This window comes from Camelus dromedarius, chromosome 22, assembly GCF_036321535.1.
Source record: "Camelus dromedarius isolate mCamDro1 chromosome 22, mCamDro1.pat, whole genome shotgun sequence".
Classification (NCBI taxonomy): Eukaryota; Metazoa; Chordata; class Mammalia; order Artiodactyla; family Camelidae; genus Camelus; species Camelus dromedarius.
The window spans coordinates 10,569,375-10,589,602 of NC_087457.1; the positions used below are offsets into that span (position 1 = coordinate 10,569,375).

Below are 20,228 nucleotides of genomic sequence, written 5' to 3' on the forward strand. Positions count from 1 at the left end.
AATAGAAAAGAGAGGAGAGAAGATAATTTAGCCAACCCTCTCTCTCACCAAAGACAAGTGAACATAACCAACCTTTAGAGGAAAGGGACAGATCTTTTCAGAGTTAAGGGCAAATTGGCGACACTGAATTTTTGAGAATCAAACTGATACTAACTCCTGGGAGAGGAAACATCTTTTTCTGTTCCTATTAATTCTGATCATAATAGCAGTATTGCTTGCGTTTTAGTTTTAGCTTGAGTGCCTTAAATCATGAGCACGCAGCTCACTTGAAATGATGGGATTTTTAGATATATTTTTAGTTATAAAAGTAACACGTTATTGTTTGAAAAATGAGAGCACAGAAGGGTATAAGGTAAAATGCAAAATCCTTTTCCTGAAAAATATTTATAGCTCCATATCCTAGGATGTTACAGTTGTAAGCAGTTTTTGTGTATTTGAAACGTGTATAGAAATGGCCCAGGCCTAATATGTATTCCTGTACCAATGAGCATGGGCACACAGTTTAGTGCTTCAATTAGTGCAGGTTCAATAAAAGTTCGGAGTTGCTGAGCTTTTAATAATTAAGTTGGGGATGTACCACATTCTGTTTAGCACTAGTAAAACTGAATTGGACCAAGTCATAATGGCACACGCACGGCAGGTTTCCGAGAGCATCTTGTTTTCCGTGATGTTTTGATTTAAGATAATTGCCTTTTTCTACATCAGTCCTCACTACAGTTACAAAGCGATTCTTGATTGTTTCACTTGTGAATTTCCCTCTCTTAATAGGTCATCCATCCTGTTTAAAGTTTTCCCCTGAACTCACGGTTAGAGTGAAGGCCTTACGGTGGCAGTGCATCGAGTGTAAGACGTGCAGCTCCTGTCGCGATCAGGGCAAAAATGCAGTGAGTGCCTTTGCCTTCCGGTGTGAATGTTGCGTTTGGAAGTGGCATGTACATCTGGCACTGTCCTCTAAGTATGGTTGGTTATTTTTCAGTCACGTTGTCTAGCAGAATTTAGAACAGTAGCTTCGAGTTACACATCATTAGTTTAGGATGCTTGCTCACGGGCACTTGGGTGATCTCTAGGTAGTTTCTAAAGTACCTTAATTATGTGTTTGCAGACAGACCAGCTACTTTGAAGAAATACTTGTGAAGTTTGAGTGATATGGAATATTCATTTACGAGTGATCAGTTAGTATATTAACTACAGTCATCCTTTTTTCTTTTTTATTAAAACAGACTAAAGTTAGCTTCTATCTGGCTGCTAGATAAACTGTAGTTCTTTGTAAAGATGGATGGAACATAACTTTCTGCTAGCTCACACTGTCCATTTACCCATCTGATACAAATTAAGGAAACTTCTATCATCATGAGAAGTCATCTCCTTTACGAGGTGGTTTGACGAAGCCACGATCCTGGCGTGTTTTTGTTTCACAAGGTTACGCGGAACTGTCTTTCTCTCCTCTAGGATAACATGCTCTTTTGTGATTCCTGTGACCGAGGCTTTCACATGGAATGTTGTGATCCGCCACTCACCCGGATGCCAAAAGGTACATGCTTTCTGCAGTCAGGCTGGCAATATCAAGGGGCCAGTTAGTGAAAGCTGTTTTTAATCTACTTTGTTAAAATGAAAGGATGATTCGTTTTGTTTTGTTTTTTTATCTTTCTATTTGGGGTTGTGTAAGTGGAAAGAGAGCTGTCACCTTAAAGGCGGGGACAGTCTTTCTTAACATTCTTATGTGCTGTGGGTTTATTATTATTTTCCTCAGTCTTCAATATTTAAGCATCCAGGGAGGGTGAAGGGGTTCGTTTGTAAATATTTGCCGGTCCTGTAGCTAGACTACAAAATACTTGCTTTACGTGACATTTTGAAATATCTGTCTCTTAAAAGGGAGAAGTGAAATTGTATTAGGTCATGCTGATTCTATCACTGCTCATCACTTTTGAGAGGCCTAAAGCTATTAGAATCTCTGGTTTATTCAAAAATCTTTAAAAAATTTTTATAAGATAATTTGCAAACAAATAAGTGCTGAGATCAGAAGAGTACAGATTAATAATGTTATTCTAGTTTTTTGACTCATGTTCTTTGAAAGCTGTTTAGTTGGATATAATTTCCTGTTGTGTAGACTTCCATCTTATCATATGCTTGTAGTTTCTTTAAAAAAAAAAATCAGGGAGTCTTCCCTGCTTTGTCTTATCATAAATTCCATTTTGAACTCTGATTTTGTGACTTACAGGTTTCTTAAGTAAAATAGTTACGGAGAAACTAGAAAATGTCAATATTGGTTAGAAGAAAATGTCCCTGTTGATGGAAGGGGACTCAGCTGTGGTTCTAGCCACGTTTCTCCACTGTAGGATTTTACATGAGTCCCTCTGTGCCACTCTATTGACTGTTACCTTTTGAATAGTCTTACATTCAGATGTGTTGGAAGAATAAATACCCTTCTTTCCTACCTCTCCCATTTACTCGAAATCTGGGCAAAAGGCCTTCTGAGAATCCTTCAAGATAATAAAGATTTTCTTACGATATCATTCATTTGTACTTAATGCACATAAAAGAAGTTTTATGGCAGTTTAAAGCAGGAAACATTTTGTTTTGAAATAATTTCAGACTTATAGAAGAGTGGTAAAAATAGTAAGAGTTCTCATTGTGCTCTTTATTCAAGTTCCCCTAATGTTAACATCTTACACTTACTGAAACCAGGAATCTAACGTTGCTATGATACGATTAACTCATCTACAGACCTTATTTGAATTTCTGGTCCAGAATCCAATCCAGGATCTCATATTATGTTTAATTATCATATTTCCTTACTCTCTTCCAGTCTGTGTTAATTCCTCAGACTTTGTCTCTCCTGACCTTGAAACTTTTGAAGAATACTGGTCAAGTATTTTGTAGAAGATCCTTCAGTTTGGGTTGGTGTCTTGCTTTATCACAATTAGGCTGAGGCTGTGAAGTTTGACAAGGTGTGCCCTTCTCAGAGTCTTGCAGCAGGGGTGTACTATACTGTACATCTTATTACTAGTGATGTTAACTTGGGTCACTTGATACAGTGGAGAAACTTGACAGACACCTGAAAGTTACTCTCTTCCTGCTTTGCCCACTAGCTTTAGCATCCGTCATTAATTCTTGCTTGCACCAGTTTTTACTGTGCTGTTTGTTTGCATAATGGTGATTTTTCTGTTTCTGTCATTTCTTCTACATATACTAATTGGAATTCTGCTCTAAGACAGAGTGATCCCTTTCTCCCATTTATTTATTTGATCAATCATTTATATCGTTACGGGCTTGGCTGTATTTATTTTATTCTGTGGGTTATAACCCATTGCTGGGATGATTCTTTTTTTGCTTGGCTTGACCCAGGTTTGGCTATTGGAAGCTCCTTCAAGTTGACTCCAATGTCCTTGGACATGCCTTCATCATCTTTTGAGCCCTTCTTTATTTTCTGGCATGATGGGGTGTTCCAGGTTACCCTGTATCTTCCCAGTCCCCGTGCTGGGATCAGCCATTCTTTGGTGGGAACCTGGCTTCTTTTCTTGCAGAGGGGTAATCAGAGCCAGGATGTGGGTGCTGGGCATAAGGTGAGGGCCAGTGGACTTCAGCCATGTGTGGCCTTCAGGGTATTTATAGAATTTGGTGTGTTTATGTTTCTGTGTTAATTTTTTTAAGGGGCTTTTATCAGATTTTCAAATGATAGTTCTTGACCTGAAGGAGGTTAAAACTCCTGGCTCAGAGTATCTGAGCTCTTTCAGCGTGTTTATGTTCATCATGCTTTTGTGTGGAATTTTCTTTCTTTGTAGGCATGTGGATATGTCAAATATGTCGACCTAGGAAAAAAGGACGGAAACTTCTACAGAAGAAGGCGGCGCAGATAAAACGGCGCTATGCTAACCCAATAGGACGCCCCAAAAACAGGTTAAAGAAACAAAACACGGTGTAAGTTGTACTTGTGGCAAGGTGAGGGGGGAGGGGTATAGCGTCTTCGCTGTAGTGCAGGACCCGTTTGTTTGCTCTATGGAAGAAAATTCAGTTACTACAGCTGGCACTTGTATGTAATAATCACGGCTAACTCTTACTAAGCCCTTAATAAAGTGCCAAGGCACTCACTGTTGTATGTGCTTTACACATGCTAAGCACTCGCTTCTCCCAGCAGCCCCGTGAACTGGGTCCCGTTGTTGTTGCTCTCATTTCTCAAAGGAGGAGACGACAGCTTAGAGCAGTTAACTTGCATAGTTCATAGTAAGTGTTGAACTGAGGTTAAAACACCAGTAGTCTGGCTCTTAACCATTGCCTTATATTGCTTCTCCTACCTAAAAAGCAAGCAAGAAAAAATGGTTACTCTAGCATTTCACAGATTTCTCTTTTGATGTAGTCTCAATAGTTTATTTCTGTTAGGTGTACAAATCACTGAATAGCTTCTATTGAGGTCATAGCTAATTCCCATTTCTATGTCCTGATGTAGAATAATGTGAGTTTTTCATCTATTAGCAGAAATGAAGAATATAATTATCTCTTGTGGACTAAAAACTGGGCTATGTCTGGAGTAGGTGGGGCAAGATTCAGCAGCTAATTCTGTCTCTCTTTTTTGGAGTATCTTTGTAGTAATTTACCTTTGATAATATGTAAAATTCTGTAGACCTGTAAACCTCTCTTTATTCTCACAAATTTTCCCCACCTCTTCTACACTTAAGACTCTCTTGAAGGTGATTTAACTGAAATGAATGAACATTAGCAGCTTGAAATACACAGAACCAGTATTGTAGTTCATATTTTAAATCTTAAATCAAGCTTTAGTTTTCCCATAAAATGATCTTTTGATTCCTGACTTAAAGAGAGTAGCCCATCCTTACATTTAGGGGTAAAAGTATAACTCTGAGTTGGTGCAGAGATCATAGGACTTCATACCCGGAAGGGTCTTCGCTGTTCTCTGGTGCAGCTCCCATTTTGCAGATGAAGACACTGTTGTGTAAGGAGACTAGGACTTGTCCAAGCTGTATAGCTAGTAAGTGGCAGGATTACGACTCAGATATGCCTTCTGACTCCTGGCCTAGGATTGTTTTCCAGGCTTCCTGGAAATGTTTCTAATAATATTACTTCTCAGTCATACAATATTTACAGTTTATGCATTATTCTTAACAACATAGATTTTTAAAATACAGTTGTAAGCTATTTACCATGTGTTGTATATGAAATAGAAACCTTATAAAGACTTCTTTTTAATAGTTTCCCTTTTCCCTATTTGATTCTTTAGCTCAAAAAGTCCCTTCAGCAAAGTTCGAACAGGCCCTGGAAGGGGTCGGAAACGTAAAATCACTCTGTCCAGCCAGTCAGCATCGTCATCCGAAGAGGGATATCTAGAGCGGATAGATGGCTTGGACTTCTGCAGAGACGGCAGTGTCCCCTTGAAGTTCAACAAGAAAACCAAAGGGCTCATTGATGGCCTTACCAAATTCTTTACCCCTTCCCCTGATGGGCGGAAGCCCCGAGGGGAAGTGGTGGACTACTCGGAGCAATATAGAATCAGGAAGAAGGGCAGCAGGAAATCAAGCACTTCGGATTGGCCCGCAGGTAAAACGTTTGTCCCCTCCGAAACACGGAGTGTTCCCAGAGTGTATTATTTGGAATGGCGCTAGTTATCTGGAATAGATTTATATTTGAGTGTTAAAAATTGGTTATGGAATATAAGAACCCGTTAAAGACATGTATTTAGGTGGCACTCAGGTGTTAATGATGGCAAGAATTTAGAGCCAGCGACGACGTTGGAAAAATAGACAAGTAGGAGCTTTTAGACAAAAGAAGGTGCTTTTTGGGTAGAACCACAAAGAATCTGCTTACAGAAGTTTGGTAAATCAGAGATGAATTTACATTTCATAAGTTATAAAATGAATCATGTGATGCACATCATGATGCTCATTTATCCCTGGAAGGAAATTGGAAGGAGTATGGGTAGATAAGATGCTGTTGATCTGAGCATAAGTCAGAGGCCAAGTTATATGCAAATGTGATAAGGTCATTAATGTTTCTACTTCAAATCTTGGCAAATACAGTTGTAATTTTACAGGGATTACACTTAAAAAGAGAGAAAGAAAGAACCACAGCTTCAGACCATTTGCTTATGTATCAGGCTAAGTTCCCTGGTTTTCAGAGTAAAACACATGTGTGGAGAAGACTTACAGGAGAAAATTTTGAGTGGCCGTCCAGATAATCACAGCTACTCCCATTGCTGGTGAGTTTAGGAGCCTAACTGTGTGAAGGAAGCAGAAAGGGCTCCGGGCAGAGCAGAAGAGCGAGATGGGCTCTTGGGTCACAAGGGTCAGAATACAATGTCTCATTTGCTGCAAGAGAATGTCTTAACTTTGATTTCCTTCCCCTGAATGTCCCATTGGTGACTGAATCCACTGCTTCCTCATTCCTACTTCTGTAATTGATTGGTCCAGTGCAGGAGAGAAAATCCTCATCCTTGTCACCTCCCCCCATGCTGTATGATTGGCTTTTCACCAGAGTGGCAGTGAGCTAATTACTCTTTAAGCGTTTCAGTACTTTTCACGTCTTTATCAGCTGTAGATAAGCTCCACTCTGAGTATGTTTATCTCAGGAAATACACAGGCCGTTTAGGTTAGACTTAGAAGGGAAGACTCATACAGCCGATCCCAATAAAAGGTATTTTTTAATTAACCATTTCAGGGGAGATGGATTATTAGAATAATCTACTGGAAAGTTTTAGAAATAGAAATTATTAGAGAAAATGAATAACGTATATGGAGAACCAGCATCGAGCTTTAGGCATTGGTGTGAGCTTTTGCTTTACTTGGCTCTGCCCTCTTGATGAATCGTAGAGTTTAAGGAACCGTCCGCACCATCTGAGACGGTGCTGCCGCTCTGCTGGATCTGTGCCTGCATCCCGCTATGCCATGCACTAGGGGGTGCTAAAGGCATGTAGTAGCTTTAGGTTGTATATGTATTTTCCAGTTTAGGAATCTTGTCAAGAGCGAGGCCTTGTCCTTTTTCTTCTTACGCTACTTTTTCTTCTTACGCTAAATGACTAACTGTATGTGCAATCGATTGCAAAAGAGCTGTCTGTCAGTAATTGGCCTTTTCAGCCACACTTGTACAGAGAGGAAACAAGGCCATTATCAGTGTCATCTTCACATGCAGAACTATGATCTACTTAATTCCCCAGTACTCCTTTCACTAATTTCTTTGCCCAGTGGAGGAAGGTGCCTCCTTTAGTGGGTGATTATTATAATTTCTCACACTCACCCAGAGGATTGTTGTCTGTGGTCCTCAGGTTTTGGAATTTGTGCTTTAGAAGGGCACCCAGAATGTGGGGAGAGGGAGTGGTACTTGATACTTGCTAAGGTAGCTCTTTCAAAGGTTATCTTTTTGCTGAGATGAGAGTGTACTGGCCTTAGGAAGATTGCAGAATCATTGAGAATTTTAAAAGGAGCAGAATTTCCCTGTTTTGCTCCAGAATGATGGAAATTATGTCTTGCTATAGCATAAACTTCTTCCAAATTACCAAAGAATGAAAAAGCAAATATTTGCACGTTGACATGTTAAACTCATGTCAGACCTTTTTCCTGTTCTGCTTTTACATGTATGTATATACCGAAATATTATCTCTTTTAATGAAGTATAAATTTACTTATGTACAATTTTAAAGAAGCTTTAAGTCAATTCAGGATTTTCATTATAAGGCAGATATAATATGCACATATTCTTTATTGACTAATATCTTTCTAGGAGTCAGTTCAGTGTGTTTCTCTTCTCTGTTGCATAAATAATATTAAGCGTCTTGAAATGTTTTCTAGTTCATATACTAAACTAAGGGTAGTATTAATAACATGTGAGCCCTTTCTTTATGTGCAGACAATCAGGATGGCTGGGATGGCAAACAAGAAAGTGAGGAACGGCTCTTTGGGAACCAGGAAGTCATGACTGAGAAAGATATGGAATTATTTCGTGATATCCAAGAACAAGCACTGCAGGTAAAGTTAAATATCCAGGTTGGACAGTCAGTTTGTTCATGGGTAGGAAACAAAGGGCTAATTAAAATGAATTCTCTGGGTAAAGCAGTAACAGCGGTTTACTTATCCCTCTGATCTGCGAATAGATGTGTTTTGTGAGTATACAGAGTTCTGCTGGTTGAGGTGTTCCTTTCAAACCCAGGATAACTGCTTTGGTTTTGCAGATGAACACATTGCTTTGACTACTAGTATTAAATGAGCTTGGTTTATTTATTTTCTGTCTTATGTATGGAGAAGAGTTGAGGATTTGACCAACCAGCAAACAAACATCAAGCCTCTCCCAAGTGATGAAACACCCATATTCATTAATTGAAGAAATCTTTATTAAATGCTTCTGTTTTAATCCTTTGTGATGCATAAAAAGAACGTACTGATATGCCAAATGCTAGAGACGTCAAAGTGAATAACAGGATTCCTCCGGCTGCAGTCTGGGAGAGAAGTATAAATACACGATTTCATTCGCGTGGAAGGCTAGTTCTAGCATACGTGGGATTGGGGAGTGTGGGGGCAGGCATGTCCCCCACACATGTCTGCCTGGGCAGGTCAGAGGGGGGCTCATTGTGGGGAAACACCGAGCTGCTCTTAAAGAATGTGTAGGAGTTTATCAGGATGACAAGGAATGGGGTAATCAGAAGGAACAGAAGTGCGAAGATTTGAAAGTGAGAGAAAACATGAAGACCTAGGTTATGCATAGCATAGATTATGGTAAGAGATAAGCCTGGAGAAGTGCCGGGGCTAGGTCATAAGGCGCTTCTAAATCATGTTTATCTTTCATCTTCTCCACCAACTGACTGGGTAACTAAGGTGAGTTCTCTTATCAAAAGTAAGAATTTATAAGCTGATTCTGGGGATTCCTCTGGTGTAGGTGAAACTACACCATTGGTGATTAGATTGTTTGTGTAGGTTATTATATGACCCATTGGTGAATAGATTGTTTGTGTAGGTTATTATATGAGTATTTTTGAAAAATAAAAACAACAATATAAATATTCTGCCGGTGTTTACTCAGCATTTCATTGCCTTGTGATTTAACCAAGTATTGACTGTGAGTCAGATGGATCTGGGTTCAAGCCTTGATCTGTCGTTTACTAACTTCTGCTTTGGGCAAGTCGCTTATGCTCTGAAGGCATATTCTTTTCCTGACAATAAGTAAAATGAAGTATTACAGGTACTGGCTTAGAAATTTACTTGGTATTCAGTGAGATTTCAAAGGAGAGAGTAGTTAGTTCTTCGCTTTTTAGGAACTTTTTTTTCTGAGTAAGTTGCAGACATAATGCTAATGCTTTTTCCTCCTACTTATTTGTGTATTTATCCTAAAAACAAGGACATTCTTACAAATGACCACAATACAGTCATCAAATTTAACATCAATGAAGTATGTTACCTAATATGGAGGTTTTATTCAAATTTCACCAGCTGTATCTGTAATGTTCTTTATAGCAAAAAAAAAAAAAAAAAAAAAAAAGACAAAAACCCCTGTCTCGTCCACTATCCTGTCTATACTGTATTAGTACAAGAGGCAATGAATATGGGTCCGTTAGGTCAGCAGAGGTTTTGAGGGCCTGCTGTGTGCAGGTCATACTGTGAAGATGGTGTGGAAAACACAGTGGCTGCCTATGAACATGTTACAGGTGGGCAGTCCTGGCTTTGTGTGGCCCTGGTGGGTGCTGGTGGCAATACATGCATATCAGAATCGTGCTTGTGCTTCATGCGTTTGTCCACTCTGCAGTGGCTGAGATTGGATCTCAGTTTTGATATGCATATGTTTCAGTTAACATGGCACCGTGCAAAGCAAGGGCTGCCTGTAGTTCAATTTGAGAGGTAGTTGAATTTGAGTGGAACATTGTTGGGCATTGATAAGAAATATATTGAACTCTTAGTGTAGGGCTGGATTTTAGAGGCTTTTGAAATCTAGTGACAGGACATCAGTTTTAGCATCCTGGGATTTTAAGGTGTCACCCTGACTGCTTTTTTCTGTTGCTGGAGTGATTACTCCTTGGTACCGATGAAATTAGGGGTATTGATGAAATAGGTATTGATGAAAGTAGAGGCCTGTTTTAGTGTCTTAAGGCATTTACCTATTAATTATAAGTCACATATTAAGGTGTATTTTGAGTTCATTCACTTGACAACTTAGCAACATTTTACTGAGTATTTATTAAGATAGCAGTTAAGAGCCTAGGTATTAGAAATAGCCTATGCAGGTTCAAATCCTATCTCTGCTGAGTGACCTGGTCAGCCAAGTTACTTAATAGGTTTGTTGAAAGGATTAAATGGATTGATATTTGCAAACCACTCAGTGTGTCATTCATGTAGTGAGCGTTAGATAAATCAGAGTTTCTGCTAGCTACCTTTGTGGCAGGTGATAGAAATACACAAATAAATAGAAAATGCGTCTCTGCCCTCCAGGTGAGGAGATATTCATAAACAAATAATTGAAGCGTGTGATTAGTCACAGGTATACTTTTACTGTGTTCCAGGTACTACATCCAGCATTATGTATCCATTTTTTGCATTTAATAAAACCTTGTTATTACTTTCATTTTACAGTATTTACATCCATTTTATAGATGAAGAAACTGAAGCCTTTGAAGGATTATTGTTAACTAGAATTATATAGTTATTCAGTATTGGAATCAGCATTTGAACCCAGGTAGCCTGACTCCGCATCCGTAACCCTTAAGTGCTAGTTCTCGGTGTAATGCTGCTGCAGAGGCTGTGTGTGATGATGCAGTGAGAATGACAGGGAGGCGGGTGTCTAGGGTGTCAGGGGAACCTTCACAGAGGAGGTGATATGTGAGCGGGGGGGATGAAAGAGTAGGAGCTAACTGTTGAATGAGAGGAGGAAGGCGTTTCCTGTAGGACAGGTGGGTGTGAGAAGGCGTCTTGAACACGTGGAGCTGCAAGTGGTTTCTCTGGCTGGGGTTCAAGGAAGGGATGAGGTTGAGAGATAAGTGCAGACCAGACCACAGAAGATCCTGCGGGCCATATGAGGGAGTCTGTACTTTCTGTTCTAGTTGCAGTAGCCCTTTAAAGTAGTTCACACAGCTCCCGGGGAGCTCCTGGAGAATTTTCTTCAAAGAGGGTGGCATGATTGTATTTGCATTTAGAAACTCAGCTCTGGTGACCCAGTGCAGAGTGCACTGAAGAATCCCTGCGCAGGGCCACCTGCCAGCCCAGTGATCGCAGTGGTCGGAGTGAGAAGTGGAGGCGGAGAAGCTGCAGTAGGCAGAGTTTGTGAGGAAGACTTTGGTGGAATGGAAAAGACAGAGTGTGGGCTTGGGAGCTGGGGTTGAAGGAGAGGGCAGAACCTTGTAGATTCACGGTGTTCTTCTCATTTGAGAAGATGATGATACTGTATGTGGGCAGAGGAGCTTTGGGGGATGGAGGGAGAGACCATGCTTACACAATTGGAACTCTAAAATTTAGAGCTTCTGCAGACCTGTACATATGGACGTGGAGGTCAGGAGGGCTCTGGGTAGGAGATTTGCCAGGTTATCAGCACACAGGGGCTGGATGGAACTCCAGAGGTAATAGCTGAAGTTCTTGTCATAGATAACATTCATTTAGCAACTCATAGGGCTGAGTACTGGGTACTGTGTGTCAGGCACTGGAGATACAGCAGTGACCAAAACAGATTAAAAAAAAAAATCCTTATCCTCAGGAGCTTAGAGTTTAGTTGTGGTGGGAATGGGTTAAAGTAAATGGTATCCTGTGTGGTAGTGACGGGAGAGAAGCTGGGCAGGGAGAGAGAGTTCTGAGGGAGAGTTTGAATTTGCGCAGTTTTGCGTTGCTGGCTGAGGAGCTGTCTGTCTGACATTTAGCAGAAGCCTGAACGGCGTGAGGGAATGGACCATACGGGTGTCGGGGAATGACTCCAGGCAGGGGAGCAGAAGTGCACAGGCCCTGAATCAGGATTTATAGTTGGCTGGTCAAGGAAGTAGAGGGAGGCCAGTGCGGTTAGAGCCGAGTAAGTACCAGTGAGAACAGAAATTTGGAACTGAGAGGACAGAAAAGTAACGGGAGGCCAGATTTTGTAGAGTCTTCTAGGCCATTGCAAGGACTATGGCTTTTACTCTGAGTGAGGTAGGAACCCTTGAAGATTTTGAGCAGAAGAGTGACATGCTCCATTATAGGTCTTAACAGGATTACTCTGGCTTCTGTGTAGACTGAAGGGGCAGGATACAAAAATAGGGAGAATTTAGGAGGCTGTTAGAATTATCCAAGTAAGAGATACGGTGGTTTGGATCTTTTACCATCTTAACTATTTTTAAGCATACAGCTCAGTGGCATTGAGTGTATACACATAATTGTGTAGCCATCGCCACCGTCTATCTGCAGAGCTTTTCATCCCCTAGACTAAAACTCTGATGCCCACTACACAGTAACTCCCCGTTTCTCCCACCCCAGCTTCTGGCAACCCAGTCTTCTTTCTGTCTGAATTTAGCTACTTTAGGTAGACCTCACATAAGTGAATTGTAAAATATTTGTCCTTTTGTGTCTGCCTTATTGGCATAATGTCTTCAAGGTTTATCCATTTTGTAGCATATATCAGAATTTTCTTCCTTTTTAAGGCTAAATAATATTCCATTGTATGTATAGACCACACCTTGTTTATTCATTCATCTATCAGTGGACACTTGGGTTGCTTCCCTTTTGACTATAATGAGCAATGCTGCTATGAACATGGGTGAACAGATAACTGAGTCCTGGCTTTCAGCTTTTTCGGCTATATGCCTAGAAGTGGGATTGCCGATTCACATAATTCTGTTTTTTGAGGAAGTACCATACTGTTTTCCACAGTGGCTGCACCATTTTACATTTTCACCAGCAACACTCAAGGGTTTCAGTTTCTCCACATAGCTGCCAACCCTTGTTATCTTCTGGTTTTTGTTTTGTTTTGTTTTGTTTTTAGATAGTAGCCGTTCTAATGGGTGTGAGTGGTATCTCATTGTGGTTTACTTTTGCATTTCCCTGATGATTATGTTGAGCATCTTTTCTTGTGCTTATTGGCACCTGTATGTATGTCTTTTTTGGAGAATGAAAAAGATCGTCTCATTTTACATTAAGATCTCGCTTAACCCTGATTCAGTTGTTGGCAAAACACGATCTGAACTGATGTGAGGCTACATACATTCTTAACTTACCCCGTTTAAATGTACCTCGTTATGGAGTGTTGTCCCACATCCTACTGGGGCTCTTGATTTAAGATACACATATGTACTGTAATAACTTTATTTTTTAAATCAAAGTACAGCCAGTACGATGTGTCAGTTTCTGATGTACAGCACGATGCCCCAGTCATGCAATACATACACATATCCTTTTTCATATGTAATACTTCTCTAACATGAGAAAAATTCAGGATTCTAAAGCACATTCTGTTCCAAGAGGATAAGAGGCTGTGGACGTGTAGCTTCATTTCTTTGGAAAACTTTATGTTCCAGTTCAAAAAAACCTTTGAAATTCGGGAATTAACTGGTTGAGGGTTAACCATCCTTCCTGTCATGCGTCGTACCTGTTTTATTCTTTTCTGTCTTTGTACTTCACTCTTTGTTCCTGTCCTGGAGTCCTTTGCCTCTTAACTTCTCTGAGCCTTGTTTTGTTGTTGTTTTTCTATGTATAAAGCAGGTGTATTGTTTCCTCCTGTGAGGAGTGGATGGCGGGGGTTAAGGCGAGGACAGTGTGAGACGCGGTCTGTGTGGAGGTGTCCCACCCCACACCTCAGTTCTCCTCACTCCTGGGGTCCGTGCTCTCTCCACTGTGCAGCACTTGGACTCATTCTTACACATCTCTCTCATCATGTAAAACTTCTAATCCCTGATGAACAGAATCCTTGTTTATTATACGTTTTTATGGGAAAATATTCAAATACCAGAAAGATATGTCTTCTCCCCGCATTTCACGTTCTCATACTGATAACAAGGGTACAGTCCTACCCTCCACTCCCACCTCGGAATGTCATTCCCCGGGGGACTGGAAAAGGAAGGTTAGGGAGGGAGCGGGGCTGTATCTACAGCAGTTGTCATTTTCATTTTGTACCAGATCTGGACTTGGGAGGGTCTCTGTATGCAAGAGTGGTGTCTGTATATTGAAAACTGGAATTAAATAAGTCATTTAATGGTGGGGAGGGCTGTGTGCAAACTCACTGTATTTTCTGCTCAGTTCTGCTGTGAACCTGAAACTGCTCTAAAAAATAAAGTCTATTAATAAAAAATTAAAAAATTTAAATGAAAAGAAGTCACTCAATGGAAGTGGAGTTTTTGCAGAAGAGTAACAGTCTTCTCATAAGCTGCTAGCAATAAAAGTTTCATTGTCTAGAATAGGCCTATTCAGAGTTACCTTTTGGTTTAGCCCAACTACTAGTGTATATAGTGCCCTTTCTTAGATTAAAAAGTCCATTTTGGGCCAGAATATATGTTATGTTTTAAAGATTTGGGCATTTCAGATGAGGAGGAGGGCACAGAGCGGCAGGACTTGAGTTAAAAGTTTAAAAAACATACTTTGTACTCTTGATTATGTTAGATCCCTGCTACTTTGGAAAGCTGCATGTTTAATGAAATTTTGACTGAAATTTAAAAATAAAATGACTTAGCAAAGATAACCTTGTAATTCGGATTTGACAGCTTGAGTTTGGCAAGGACTGGGTTAATGAGAGGTGGTGGCGCAGCTGTGGCTTCCTCACCACACAGGGCCTCTGTTAACTGCGGAAACACTGGCCCTGGGGGCTGGCTGTCCCCAGGGAGCTGGAGCTGGTGGAGCTGGTGGAGGTGGTGGAGGAGTGCAGCTCACTGTGCAGAGAGGCGAGGACGGGGGAAGGCAGGGCAAGTCTGCCGTGAGCCCAGTTTTACACAGACTCTCAGTCGCGGTGATGTGCAAACAGTTGTACTGGAGCTGGGTGTCTGCCTTCACTTCGGGCATCCACCTGGAAGAGCGCCGGGCAGCGGACGGGAAAGCGCTCACGCGCCAGGCGGGGCCGCAGCAGGTGCGGTTCTCAGCCTCTGTGCTTCCTTCCTGTTTGGTCCTTGGCTCAGGGAGTTAGAGTGGGTTTCTGATGCTGGTTATTCAGATATTTTCTGTGCTACTGTTCTTGTTATTTTGAGCTATGAACATAGGCTAAAAGATACTCCTTTATGAATTAGAATACTTGATTCTGGAGCGTAGTTTAAAGAACAGTGTGTTTAAAACCTTTTTGCAAAGTTCTTTTTTGGTTTTGAGAAATGAAAAAAAATCTTACTTTAATCCTGTCTTGTGTTTTTCTTTATGATTTTTGCCTTTGAAAGAGCCCCATTACTCCTTGGTGTCACAACATAATGTATGCGACTAATAGATGTTTGTCTTTTGTTTTGAGGTGTCTAAGGAAGAGGTGAGGTTTCACCTGGCTGTGTTCCAGCACGAAACCCAAGTCCCTTGGCCTTTTATAAAAACAAATGGTTAGAAAGACCAGGGAGAGTTCTCAAGTGAGTTGTGGTGAAGAGGCTTCTTCCTTAAATGAATTTATATGAAAACAGTGAATAGAAACCTCTGATTTTTTAGTTTTGTTGTGGGGTGCGGTATGTGTGTGTTTGTCATGAGCTCCAGCAAGGGACTTTAAAAATATCAGTGGTTTTTAAAAGCATAAAGTTGAAGGATAGTTTTGGTTGTTCCTTTGCAGAGTTATTAATTCTTGTGTTTGAATAGGCTAAATTCTAGCTGCTTTTTTTTTTTAGAAGTCAGTTCATGTTTATAGAGTATCCATGATAAATATACATGCATATATATCATATGTTATATACATAACACACACACAGCCATACCTTATTTTATTGTGCTTCACAGATAGCAACTTTTTTTTTAAACAAATTGAAGGTTGTGGTAACTCTGAGTTGAGCGAGTCTACCAGCACCATTTTCCCAACAGCATTTGTTCACTTCATGTCTCTGCGTCACATTTTGGTAATCTTTGCAATATATCACATCTTTTCATTATCATTCTATTTGTTATGGGGATCTGTGATCAGTGATCTTTGATGTTACTACTACGACTAGCTGAATGCTCAGATGGTGGTTAGCATTTTTTTTTAGCAGTAAAAGATTTTTTAATTAATGTACGTACATTTTTTTTTAGACATAATGCTGTTGTACTCTTAATAGACTAGCCTCTAGTGTAAGCATAACTTTTATATGCATTGGATAACCAAAAAATTCATCTGAGTTGCTTTTTTGCAATGTTCTCTTTATTGCCGTGGTCTGGAGCCGAACCTGCAGCGGCTCTGAGCTCTGCCTGTAAACATGTATGCACGTAAGAGTCTGTTGCTGTATTGGGTGCAGAGTAAATCAAATTCCTCTTGAATTTAAGCTTTTGAAACTTGATCTTTGCAGTCATTAGCAATGGCTTATATTAGAACTGCTGGTGGAGAAGTCACAAAGGCTTTACACGTTGTTCTTTTTTTTTTTAAGATAGTGTAGTTGAGGTTATTGCAGAGATTGGGGGGCATAGAGATAGTTTTCATTATAAACAGAAGGTAGATAAAAACAGATAAACGTATGTGTATAACAGTGTGTTTTTCTTTGGTCAGATCTGTGAAGAGCCACTAATGAAGGGAATTTTAGGGGCAGTGTAAAATGAATTGCAGACTCTTGTTACGTGTTTAGTCATGTTCTTTTCAGATTGTTCTTAATAGCTACTTTCCCAGACTGGAAGGCGATTATTTCTGTGTGTGCTCCCAGGGTCAGGAGGCCGTTGCCATCAGCTGGGGCACTGTGTGTGTGGTCTGAGCCAGCCTGCAGCGCCTCTCCCCACCCCGACCTTACCTCCCCAAGTGCCAGCAGTGTCTCTAGTAACTGAGTCGTGGGGAGTGAGTTTAGTTGAGGAAAGTATTTGCAGTGTTATTAAATGCGGAAAAAGCAGTGTCACCAACTGCATTTGGTTCTAAGAGATTTATTAGCACTTTTGTTCTTTATTTTGATGCTCTACTTAAAGAATAATACAGCTTATTTCAAAACCTGTTAGCTTGTTCCTGGCTTTTTAAATTCTCCTGTGGAACCCTGAGAAGGCAACACTTAGATTCAGATGGGATTTTAAAAAATTGTTCATTTTGTTACCTGTCTCAGTGTATTTGACTTAGCTAACTTAGGTAATGCGTTTTCTGACTGCACAGAAAGTTGGAGTGACTGGCCCGCCTGACCCACAAGTCCGCTGTCCCTCTGTCATTGAGTTCGGGAAGTATGAAATCCACACCTGGTACTCTTCCCCGTATCCTCAAGAATACTCAAGGTATGTTTTGAGAGACTGTTTACTTTTTGCTTTTAGATTCATGGAATTCCAGCCCTAGAAGAGATCTTGGAGACATTTTAGTCCAGTTCATCTTTTTACATTTGAGAAAGCTGGTGGCTTTTAAATGTTCATAATAGCAGCATACGTTGGCAGCTCCTTAACCCAGTTGGCTTTAGTCTTTCTTTCTTGTAACCTGTCCAAAAGCTATTACTTCAGATTGGAAACCTGACACATGGTCAGAATGAAAAGGGAACGTTTTTTTCTTTAAGGGAAATTTGCCGCCTTACCTCACACTAAGAATTTTTAAAAAAGAGGTTGTTATATTTAACTATAAATAAATAAAAAGTTTCACTGAGTAGCCTTTAATTTAAATTTTTATAATTTAACAAACTTTAGTGAGTGATTTGTTTTCCCGGGAATAGACAAATGGCATAAAATTATGTGTAAATAGCTTTCCAGATGTAAAAATGAATCAGTCAGCGCCAGCTTTTGGGGATGAGGTGGCGAGCTCAGTGAAGCCAGACTGGTTCCATGACCCAGCCATGACATTTATAAGCTGTGGGACCTTAGCCGTCACCCAGCTGCTCGACGCCTCAGCTTCCTTTTCTGTGAGCTAGGGATAATGATTGTTCTTACCTCGTGGGGTTTGTTGTGAGCATTAAATAAGCTGAAGCATGTGAGTCACACAGAAAATGGTGAGTGCTCAACAATGTCAGTTATTATTATTTTTTTCCTTTAGGGTTGAAACTAGAAGAGTTGAAAAATAAGATTTGGTCCAAAAATTAAACACTGGTTTATCATTTGAAGTATAGCAGTCATATTAATTCAATCTTTACTCTGTAAGATGGGTGTGCCTCAGTTTCCCTTTAGCGGAGCATTACAAGGAGTAGCAAATGATGGTGCTCTCTGGGTTAAATGCATGCTCAAAGTACCATTATATGACTTCTGACCTTCTTAGCCTTCTTCAGGTTACCTAAAATATTAGCCAAAATCTTCATACCAACACTGATAGATTTAGTGCTTTGCAGTATACACAGTGCTTTAACATGGGTTATTTCTAAGCTGGAATTAAGCCAGTATGAAAAACTAAAACTCAGGGGATATTTCATTTGCTTTTTACTTCTTCTTTCCATATAATTTAATAACTTGCTTGTCTGGTTTCTAAGTCTTAACAGAAATAGAAAAGTAAGAGGGAAAATATTGTTGACAAAATATTGCAGATAGACTTCAGTGACAAACCAAAAAAAGAAGAGAAAGGGAAAACTCCAGGAAACTTAACACACAAGCTCATGAAAGTTAGCAGTTAAGAGCCATTTATTGAAGGGTCAGTTAGCCCCACATTCTGCAGTAGATCTTTAAGACAGTATTCTGTTTACATCACGGAAAAACAGCAATCTGAGTTCATTAAGCAAATGTTTATTGTATATTATTGTATGTATGTTAAAAGAGGGAAGGAAATCAAACAACTACCCGCAGAATGCAGGTGTTCAAGGCAGTTTCCTCCCCAGGAGTTCTGGATAGCCAAGACGCTGTATGACCAAGAACAGCAGAGCTGAAGAATTAATTTCTTTGTGAGGTTTGAAAGAAATTGTTACTGTTTTTCGGTGAGCTTTGTCCAGATCACAAAAGTGCCAGACTTAGAAAAGAAAGGTTTTCCCCATGTGTGTCCCACTTTTGCAGGGATTGTGGCACAGAGACTGAAACCATAGTCACCTTCCTCTCCTGCTCAAGGGGAGGGGAGGAACTCAGCTGAGCCAGGAATGGAGGTGGAGGGCCAGCACCTGCTCCTCAGGAGAAGGATGAGAGGGGACCCAACCACGAGGCTGTGGACCTAAGATACTGAGTCTCATTAAAAATGTTGCTCCTTGTTCTGATGAGATTGTCACTAGAACCTGACTTTGTAATCAGGTTTGAGAGAATGGGTTCTCAGTGAAGGAATAAGCAGATATCACTAGCAGTAAATTAAATAACCTTCCAAAATGTAGTAGGAATTGTAGTAGAAAGCAGCAATAGGATAAGTACTGTAGAATTCATCAGCTTTCTTATGTAGAATTTCAGACATCTATACATTTCCTTATCTACCATTGTGGGGGGTTCCCTGAATTTTCCATCAGAAAATATTCTGTAATTTAATACGTTCTTTACTGAATAAGAGTTTTTTCTATCTATATGTTCATAATTTTCTTAATGACATTTTTTAAAAACCACATATATTTAAGTGAGTTTAGGCTTATTTCACTTCTGAGTTCTTTTAAACTTAAGTTGACTGTTTAGGGATCTAATGATTTCCAAATAATAAACCTGTATTTTTTTCCTTTGTTAATATTTATTATTACTCTCTGCTAAATTACTTTCAAATTATTTTCTTATTATTAAAGATTTTAGACACTTAAAAAAAAATTCCAAATCCTAAAGTGTACAAAAACAGGACAATTGGAACAAACGAAAAAGAAGAGATCCCAAGAGGAGAAATCTTTTGGGACCTGGGATTATGCTTTCTCTCCCAGAATATTCACATGTTTGTATGTGCAGTGTCTATTAAGTCCTCTTGCATCCCTGACTTTAAAAAAAAAACAAAGCAGAATGAAACAACAGCAATGAAGCAATAAAACTACTTCATTTGGAGCAGTTTATCGTATACGTGATTCATATGACTCTTCATGTACATGATTATATAAAGAACATAAACCAGAGTTTTAATCCTGAGTTTCTCCAACAGGGCTGTGTGATACTCACACACGGCAGACAGGCCCATAGAGGGCCCCACTCTGCCTTTGAAAACCGGACATAGGTGGGCCAAAGGCAAGAGTAAATAACTGTGATCATGGGATATCCTCTACTCCTGAGCTGTTTAGAGCCTGGCTTCTTAATAACCTCCTTGCTACAAGATCATATAAGGATCCTCACAAGACAGATTCCCACATACTTGAGTAGTTTAGGAACTTTGGTCTACTTTTTGATCCT

General features: G+C 40.0%; 1 protein-coding gene across 2 annotated transcripts in view; it reads left to right on the plus strand.

Moving 5' to 3' along the window:
- Positions 1–20,228, plus strand: part of KAT6A (lysine acetyltransferase 6A) — a 97,196-nt gene that overhangs the window by 52,585 nt on the left and 24,383 nt on the right. Inside the window, exons 4-9 of one of the 2 annotated variants that reach the window (XM_064477425.1) lie at positions 769–884; positions 1,450–1,531; positions 3,783–3,918; positions 5,234–5,550; positions 7,852–7,970; positions 17,149–17,264. In XM_064477425.1, coding sequence (XP_064333495.1) covers positions 769–884; positions 1,450–1,531; positions 3,783–3,918; positions 5,234–5,550; positions 7,852–7,970; positions 17,149–17,264 — 886 coding nt within the window. Of the gene's footprint in view, positions 1–768; positions 885–1,449; positions 1,532–3,782; positions 3,919–5,233; positions 5,551–7,851; positions 7,971–14,273; positions 14,995–17,148; positions 17,265–20,228 lie in introns of those variants that run through there. The other variant, XM_064477426.1, reaches the window with a different exon arrangement.